The sequence below is a fragment of the Peromyscus californicus genome, unplaced genomic scaffold, assembly GCF_007827085.1.
Source record: "Peromyscus californicus insignis strain IS unplaced genomic scaffold, ASM782708v3 Scaffold_4__1_contigs__length_199733344, whole genome shotgun sequence".
NCBI lineage: Eukaryota > Metazoa > Chordata > Mammalia > Rodentia > Cricetidae > Peromyscus > Peromyscus californicus.
This window is the reverse complement of record NW_026294562.1, coordinates 117,186,472-117,196,185: the sequence shown is the minus strand read 5'-3', so window position 1 is coordinate 117,196,185 and position 9,714 is coordinate 117,186,472. Positions and strand designations below refer to the sequence as shown.

At 46.9% G+C, this 9,714-nt stretch overlaps 1 protein-coding gene across 1 annotated transcript; it reads left to right on the top strand.

The window, feature by feature from the left end:
• Positions 1–1,072: 1,072 nt before the first annotated feature.
• Positions 1,073–8,929, top strand: Ctxnd1 (cortexin domain containing 1). Its single transcript, XM_052761146.1, has 2 exons — positions 1,073–1,186; positions 2,197–8,929. The coding sequence occupies exon 2, from the start codon at positions 2,256–2,258 to the stop codon at positions 2,433–2,435; it is 180 nt and encodes a 59-aa protein (XP_052617106.1). The 5' UTR covers positions 1,073–1,186; positions 2,197–2,255; the 3' UTR covers positions 2,436–8,929.
• The last annotated feature ends 785 nt before the right edge of the window (positions 8,930–9,714 follow it).

The following is a 9,714-nucleotide window of genomic DNA, read 5'->3' as shown; positions in this document are numbered from 1 at the left end:
CAAACTCCCACACCTCTGACCTTCACCATACATGTGCCATGGAATGTGTGTGAGTATACACACTCACACAGAAAGTGTAATTTTTTTAAAAAAAAAGAAGGAAACTAGGAAGAGATAGTGAATTCCAGGTACTGATGTGAATGCTGCAGTTCTCTGGGGCGAAGAGTTCCTATGTCTGCATCTTACCTAATGTACATTCAAGAGCGAGAAGGACAGATAGATAGGTATGTTACAATCCTTTCAGCTTTTCTGCATGTTTGAGAATGTTGAGAAAAATACCTCTAGAAGATATCTCCCCTCAAATTGGCAAAACTTAAAGGTTTAAAAAGTCCTGGACATGTAAGGAAGGATCCTAAGTCAACAATACCACAGATACTTGCGCATCCATATTTATTATGCCATTCACAATAGCTAAGAAACGAGACCAGCTTAGATGTCCATCAGCAAATGAATGGACAGAGAAAACATGGGACACATACACAGAGGATTTTATTTGGCCATAAAGAAAAATGAAATTATCATCTTTGCAGGGAAATGGATATGACTGGAAACCATTATGTTAAGTGAAGTATCCAAGATGCCGAAAGACAAATACTATGTATTTTCTCTTCTAGGAGGACTTTAATTTCATATATGTGTATATACATAGGGAGTTTTTGGGTATAGGGCATGAAATTCAAAGGGAACAATGGGAAGGGGAGGAAAGAGATCATAAAGAAGGGCTGGGGGGGGGAGAAAAAGAAGGTAATAGAAGCAATGTGACATGAAATCACAATAGGGTCATCTCACCAGGGGTCAGGGAGAACAGTAGAGGAGGGGGAAAGGTGGGGGAAACAAAGCAAAGTGTCTATGAAAATTCCACAATGAAACCCATTTCTTTGTATGCAATTTTCAAAAACTAAAACTAATTTGGAAAAAGGAAAGAAAGAAAATCCATCATGAGCCAGGGAATGTGTGGAGGGGCTGCAGGGCACTCTTCCTTCCTGCCCAGTCATGGTCTCACTCGGGGTAGAAGTCTCCAGAAACAACCAGTCTTCTGTCCTTCTGTTCTAGCCACCGACAGCTCTGCTCTCGGAGAAGCCATCCTGACTCATTGGCTCAAGCTGTGATGTTCAACTGTCCATCTTGCCTCCTGGAACAGCTCAACCCCGGGTCTTCCTGAAGTGGTGACCACTCCAGCTGGCAGGTGAGTGGTCCAGGGATGGCTGAGGACAGAGATGGTCTAAGGGGAAATGAGGATGCTTTGAGGTTGGGGTGTGGGATGCTGGCTGTCATTTACCTGCTTTGTAGCTAAGCTTCCATATTTACCAAGTGAGCCTGTGTGGAGAGCTGGGCAGGCAGGCCTCTCATCTGCATGCTCTCTGCTCTGCAACTGGCCTTGCTGGGAACTGAGCTAGTCTTCCTCTCTTGCCCCACCCCCCAATCCTTTGTCAGCCCACCTACTTGTTAACTGGCCAGTCCCAGGGCCAGAGGTTGTGCTGGATTTTCGAACACAGGATCAATTTTATTTAATGCACAGGTCCCCATAATTCAGGTATGGTTGCCTGCACTCAGCAGGGAGAGCATTGGACCCGAAAGTGCTTGAGGGATGCTACCCAGACCTGTTACAGTAGCAGAACAGGACTGGGGTCTGCCTGACTGTTCCAACCTTGCACCTTCTGCCCCCAACACATCTTTCAAGACAAGGCTGAGCCCCAGTACAAACCCTGGGGAGTCCCCGGAAGAATGTGGTCCCCCTGCCTCCCACTGCTCTACAGCAGCAGCTCTTTTCTGCCTGTTCCTACTGGCTGTTTAGCCCTCAGTTTCTTTAGAAATCCAGGTTCTACTGAATACTTAAGAAATATCCTCTGCCCATCTTTTAAAGTGTTTTGATCATGCTCTGCCACTGCATTTGCTGAGTGGAGAGTGTTGCCCTCATGACTTCCTGAAGGGCTTTAAGATTGGAGGTAGCTACAGGGCACTGACCTCAAGGTGGTCCCTCAGCCCATTCCACCCATGTCCTGCTGAGACTCACTGTCACCCCACCACCACCACCCTGGGGTACATATTGCTGGAAACAAAGATTGCTTACAAAGTATTGGGCTGTGACCATGAGTGCCTCTAAGTTGGGTGTCCTTAGCAGTAAGCTCTTGACCTTGGAGGTAACTTACACAAACAAGTGACCCTAACTTCCTCACTGACTGACTCTCTCTACAGGGGTAGAAAATGGTACCAGTCAGGCTGGAGCCCCGGGAGGCCACAGTCACTGCTGCAGGATGGAGGAACCCACTCCCGAGCCAGTCTATGTGGATGTGGACAAGGGGCTGACCTTGGCTTGCTTCGTTTTCCTCTGCCTCTTCCTTGTAGTCATGATCATCCGCTGTGCCAAGGTCATTATGGACCCCTACAGTGCCATCCCCACGTCCACCTGGGAGGAGCAGCATCTGGATGACTGAGGCATAGGACAAGTCACAGTGTCCCAGGATACACATCTTCATACCCTGGCCAACATCCTCCAAGCGCTTGGAGGCTGGAAGTGGCTACGACCACCCAAAGATGGAGAAGGCTCACCTTCACCTTATTGGCTCTCACATGACCACCACAGGGAAATGCCAGCATGCTAGAGGCAAGGCAGTTTGAGGAAGACTGGGGAGAAGAGTACTAAGCCATGACTCAGGCAAGTGGGGTCCATCCTGGGACTCCACTGGGAGACTGCAGGGTGATGGTTGCACCTTTGGAAAGGCTCCTATGCACCTTTGGAAAATGAACAAAGAACAGACACTCTGATCTGCAAACAGTGGTCAAATGCACAGCACAGAGAGGCTGCTGAGAGCCCAGGACCCTTACCTACAGCCTAGCAGTAGAGGGGCAGGAAGAATGGAAAATTCAGGGGGCTTCTGCAAATTCTCACAAGGCACACAGCTACTTCCAAATGGGGTTTGTTTTTTTTTTTTTAACTAAAATATAGAGGGATATATTTTTCCTGTTAAAAATGAGATGTGCATTTTAGACACTGGGAAAATATAGAAGAAATATAAATATAATAAAAGAAAACTATAAATAGAAGAAAGGGAGGTGAAAAGCACTTACAGTCCGACTTCCCAGAAGCCATCATTTTGATATATTTCTTCAAGTCTTTTTTACAAGAAATTTTTTAGTAATTCACACCATACGCATGATGCTGCATTGATTCATATGATAGCTCGGATACCTTCTGCCTCTCAAAATATCGTGGCTGTTTTTTTGTGACAGAGTATACTCTGTAGTGACTGAATATAGTCCTTTTCTTTCTCTATTTAACTTTTCCACAATGTTCTCACACAAATTACTTCACCCAGGAACCTTCAGAAGCCCTGCATTCCAGGAGCTCCAGGCAAGATCTGGGTTCTAGTTCTGCTTCAGCTACTCAAAGGCTGTATGATCTTGAGAGAGTCACGTCACCTCTAGGTGCCTCAGTTTCCTCATTGTAAGATGGGAAGGGGAAGTCTGTCTGTCTATTTGTCAGTGAAAGGAGCCAAGCTACCGTGGGAGCTAAGACTAGGTTGCTGGTGATCACTCTTCCCTGTCTTCCTTCCCTCTTCTCCCACACACTGTCACCTACATCTGTGACCTTGCTGCAAGGATTCTAGGTCAGAGCCTGCACCCCCCCCCACACACACACACACCAGCAGCCTCAACTCCTGTGTTCTTGTTCTGTGACCCCTAAATAAATCAGCACCTGTGAGCTCCAATTTCCCCATCTATAAAATAGGGGAATAACATCTACCTCACAAGGTTGTTGCGGAGATAAGATGGGAGAGCATGAGCAAACAGGAGCATCCTTTCCTGAATCTCTCACCCTAGGAAAAGAACCCTGCCTTCCAAGAGCCAGAGCTCCCAGCACTGGCCAGCAGAACATTCACAATGACCTCTTCTGCACATGACACCACAGCATCCGGGGTTTACTGACACACATCATCACTATTGTCAGCTTTTTCACGTCTGTGAGCTGCATCTATTGTGTCCTTCTAGGGTAGGACTTGCTGCCCTATCAAAAGAGACCTGTGCTGTGGACCTCAGACCTCCTCCATCACCCACGCTTGAGCCATGGGTTCCCATGCACCTCAGGCTACCTGGGAAAAAAGTTTCCAAAGCACTGTCACTGCTAGGTGACCCCTAAAAGTGAACAGATGATGTTGAGGTGGCTTTCCAGGGCATGCCCAGTCTCTGTCTCTCGGTCTCTCTGTCTCTCTGTCTCTCTGTCTGTCTCTCTGTCTCTCTGTCTCTCTCTGTCTCTCTCTCTCTCTCTCTCTCTCTCTCTCTGTCTCTCTCTCTCTCTCTCTCTCTCTCTCTCTCTCACACACACACACACACACACACACACACACACACACACACAGTGGGATGCACAAAGGGACAGTTGGCACAGGCTCCAAACATGGTTATGAGGCGTTACCTCCAGCCAAGCCTTCCTCAGAAACCTACCTCACAGACCGCAGGCACTTCTGTGGGACCTGTTAGGATGGGTTTACAGAGTCAGCCAGGGCCTGTTCCCAGCTATTAATGACAGCACAGGAAGAAGAGATCTGAAGAGCTCTGAAGACTTCCTATTGGAGCTCTCTGGAGGGAAAATGGGATGCCCCAAGCTGTGCTTCTCAGATTGCCTGCTGAGGGCAAACCACACCTGCTAGAAGCCCCCTCCTCCCCTCCCCAGATCTGCAGACTAGGCAGACTAGAATCAGACTAGACAGCCTGGGCCTAGGCACCTAGGTTAGCCAGATTCCTGGATGGTAGCACATCCCTGTTTGAGAAGCATTGCCCAGGGCTCCTGGTCTCAGACAATTTGCCAAACCCAGACCCCTTAGTATTTTTCACCTATCTCTTCGTGCTGTTTTCATGGCAAGGGGAAATAACATTTGAGAAAAGAGGTGATTTCAAAACCCACCCCCACCCTCCAGAGCCAAGCTTCTGAGAAGGCAACAAAGCAGCAGTTTCTATTTGGTGCCCATGTCCTCGCTTCGCTTGTTCATCCTCTTGCAAGCTGTCCATTAAGTACCTTTGGCTGTGTAGCTTCAGACACTCTTTCAACCAGAATCCCTTCACAAGCAGCTTTTCACATTACTGTTTCTCCTTGTTTGTATCTGTGTGGTGTGTGTGTGTGTGTGTGTGTGTGTGTGTGAGAGAGAGAGAGAGAGAGAGAGAGAGAGAGAGAGAGAGAGAGAGAGAGAGAGAGAGAGAGAGAGAGAGAGAGGTGGGTGAATGGCGCGTACACGTTCTGGTGTGTGAATATAAGCATGCATGTGTGGAGGTCAGAGGACAGTCTTGAGTGTTGCTCCTTCCTTGTTTGAGACAGTCTCTTCTTCACTGTTCACTACTTTCTACCCCAAACTAGCTGGCCAACAAGCTTTCAGGGATCGTCCTTTCTCTGCCTGCCATCTCCCATGGAAGTACTGAAATTACAGATGTGCACTGCTGCGCCCACCCTCTGTCACATGAGCTCTGGGGATTCAAACTCAGGCCCTCACACTCGCACAGCAAGCACTTTGCTTACTGAGCCAATCTCCCAGCTTCCTCCACCTTTACCATGATTAAGGTCTGTTTTTAGAAGGGTCCCCTCCCTTGTACATGCGCAGAACAATGCAGACCCCTGCGGCAAATACTTACGTTGCTTTCCTTTTCCCATTATACATGTGCTGAGACGAAATAGATAGAAGAGGCTGTGCTGAGCATGGGGCTTGCTCAGGAGAGGGGAGGAGGAAGATTAATAGCACACCTCTCCTCGAAAGAAGGAAAGGGAGGTCCCCATCTCTGTCACTTGATCATGTGAAGGCGAGAGGAAGGTGGAAGAATTTCGAGTTTTCCTTCTCTCGTGCTTTCTGTTCTGAAGGATGGAGGAAGCGGTCCTTTAGGGACCAGAGCACCCTCATAAGTTTCTGCGAGCTGAGAGAAAGGCTGTACTTATGGACAGAGAAGGAAACATAGCAGCAAAATATTAGTGCTGAAGGCTGGAAGTTGGCAGAGAGGAGATGAAGAGAGACTGGAGGAAAAGAGGGCTGTAGAGTCAGCTGCAAGCCAGAGAAGAAGGCAAACACTCTAGAGCAGGGAATGGATGACAAAGTCCCCAGAGAACGGCATCTAGTGGCTGGGTTCAAGTTGCTGCCAGTGATGTGCTGTGGGGAAGTCCCTATGTGTCATCTCAAGCTCTCAGCAAAGGCAGATGCATAGTCCTTTCATGCCTATTTAACTGCAACAGTGGGTCCATCTGTGTGGTAAGACACAGAAAGGACCCAGGTGTCCCAGAGACAAATGGGGTAATAAAAATATTTAGAAACAAAAAAGCCAGATGATAGCCACCAGAAGGAAGGTGGTCCCTGAGCACGCTCAGAGGTTGATTGATGTAAGTGGTGGGACCCAGCTGCCCCAGTGTGGCATATAAATTGCCATCACAGCCATTTTACTTTTCCAATTAATTTTCAGATGTCCACATTTGTTTTGTTTTGGTGGAGTGATTGCATTGTTGGGTATGGAACTCACGGCCTTGTACATGTGAGGCCAGCATTCTGTCATTGATATTTGCTCCTAGCCCCACATGTCCTTGCTGGAATGAAAAACAAGTGGCTCTCCACCCCACAAAATTGCCGCAGGACTCCAGAGGTTTCCAAAAGAGGCCGGTCCTTTTATCAAGCACCAAGCGGAAATAATTGCAAAGCCTTTTTTTGTCCACAAGAATGGGTCCCTGTCCCATTGCTATTGAGGACTGGTCCTGCTATGTAGGATGGATAATATCCATAATAGTCTCTGTAGCTGATGGCCCAGGCTACTGAGAAGTGATCACATTGAGTTTCCCACATCAGTTCTGGCACAGATGGACAGACAGCCTCATCATACTTGCTTCTGCCCATCTGCGCTGATTCCATAAGTCCTTGACAGTCATCAACTAAAACTTTCCCTCCTTTTGCCACCCCCCCCCCCCCCGGAAGGCTCTCTGTAACTGTCAGTGGCTAGTAGGAGCGAGATGGTGCACTTGAAATATTGATAGAGTTAAAGAAAGTACATTCACAGAGGTTGGGTAGAGCTCAGGGAAACAGAATGGCAGATACCAAGGACAGCCCTCAATGAGACATCAGACTTATCTAAGCCTGAAGAGACAAGGAAGGACAACCAGATGCCAGCAAGGGTTGCTGCAGGGTAGAGTCAGGCAAAAGGAGCTGTGCCACGGGTACATCTAACACTCTTGCCTAGGATTGGACTATAGCTCAGTGGTAGGGCACCTGCCTAAGATGGCTGAGATCCTAGGTTCAATCCTTAGAACCAGAAAAAAAAAAAAAAAAAAAAAAGGTCCTTGCACAGTTCTAGGCCGGTAGAACAAGAGTTGGAGATACGTTTTGCTTCCTTTCTCGGTCTCCCACTGACAAAAATAATAGACACTAAAGGATGGGGTTGCTGAGTAATAGGATCTATGTATGTCAGCACACTGGACTAACTAACAAATAACCAGCACAGCCCACCCCAAGCAACACTGAGCATCCATCTGGAACTCTGCTAAGAAGCGAGGGCAAACACTATCCTAAGGAAACAGTCCTGTGGACACCATATTGCCCCAGATAATGTCAATTTTGCCTCATTCCCAGCCAGACCTTACAATGGAATGTAGCCAGTGCAAGGCAGAGAGGCTAGCAGAGCCTCCTCTGTAGTGGTCATGAGGCCTGGGATGGACAGCAGTCTTGGGTCTTTCCCCTCCTACCCCACATCCCCTGCATAGTCCCTTGGCTGTGGGGGCATTTTACCTCATTGAGAGAGGAGACAAATCCTTGTCCTGCTTTTATTGAGTTAATACATGCCCAAAGAACTCAGGAAGGGGCCTTGCAGGTCTAGTTGGAAGCACTTTATAACTCCCAGAAGAGGACCGCAGGAGCTCCTGGATCTGTAGTCCCAAGATGAAGAGCACTGGAGTCTCCACAGAACTAATTAGGAATTTGAACCTTAGACTTCCAGAATGAGGACACAGGGCATCAGATGTACCAAGTGTCCCAATGAACCTTAGGGCTCTGGAGTGAGTCTCCTTTGCCCCTGTGGGGTAGCAGTAATGCCATAGCTTCTAGGGTGTGGGAAAAATTGCCTGACAGTGCAGCAATCCCCTTTTCTGTACACTGGTTCACCTAACAAGCCCCAAATGGCACAAAGCCATCTTCCAGTTTATCGGACTCCCACCATGTGTGCTGGTGATTCCCAATACAGAACATCAATGCTTATTTATTACAAGGGTGGAAAACTCAATTTCATGAGTCACACACCATTAGCTGGAAGATATGATAGAAGCAACAGGGGGGTTCCTCACAAAGTTAAAACTAGGCATGCCATATGATCCCACATTAGGGGGATATCTAAAGGAAATGCAATATTTCAAAGCACTCTACGCCCATGTTGATTACAGCACAATTCACGATAGCCAAGAGCTGGAAAACTTATAAACATTCATCAATGGATGAGCAGATGAAGAAAATGTGGTACCTGAGTACAGTGGAATCTGATTCATCTCTAGAAAGGATGAAATCTTGTCTTTGGGATATGGATGGAACTGGAGGTCATTTTGTGAAATGAGCCAAGCACAGAAAAACAAGTACTCATGATGTCACATATGCAGTCAAAAACCGTTGCTTCCCCAGAAGCTGAGAGGAGAATGGTGGTTACCAGAGACTGGGGGAGCAGAGGGGGACCTGGTCACTGGGTCTTATGTTACAGTTAAAGAAATCAGTTCCATTGGGTTACTAGGCTGCAGATTCAAATGAGCTTGGAGAAGGGATTTTGAATGCTTCTACCACAAAGAAGTAATGTTTGAGGTGATATATAGGGTTACCCAGACTTGGCTCTGCACAATATACACACATATCAAAACATCCTATGATATGCTATAAATATGTACAATTTGTGTATCAATTTTAAAAAATAAATAAAATAGAAAAGGGGCAGATACTGCTTTTTTTTGTATGTCAGTCACTGAAATTAAGCCTTTCAAAACCCATTCTATACTACAGTTTTGCCAGTTGTTTCTGGAGGTGGGAGGCAAGGCAGACGGAGAAACAGAGTTGAGGAAGGCTGCAGCTTCTACATTCCCTACAAGTCGCTAGCCGGAGCAGTGACTAGAGCACCGCAATCCATACAATCTATTGCCTCTGCTGTAGGTCGCATGCCCCAAGTAGATGTTAAGTCTGTATTGCTGAAAGCACCACACGCTCTGGCAAAAGCACCTGGAGAAATCAAGCTGAGACTGACCTGGTTATTGACCTAGTACCTAGTATACCATGCTATCAACATGTCAGGCAAGATGTGCCTACTGGTACAATAGTAGAATGGCTGTTATAAATGCAACCAACCACCTTCTAAATAGATTTAAGGCCTATTCTGTGTTTGGAATAAGAGGGAGCCTGTGTTTGAAACCATAAGCCAGGGCAAATCCCAGAAGTTGTGGAGGTGACTGCTATTGATTGTTAAACAGAAATATGTGCCTATCCAATTATCTTCTAAAGATTTGTGCACAATCCTTAGATGACTGCACCAATCAGCTTCTATCATGGAGGGAAACTTCATTTTTTGCAGTGGGCAGGAGTTATTATGGAGTTTCATGAGGGGACAAACTGGAGAATCAGTGACTGTTGCTGTGACATAGTGACCCAATTCTAAGATATAAGTGGAAGAAAATAAGCAGACATCTATATCATCCTCTCTAAGGCTCAAGGAACATTTCAGAAGAGGGAG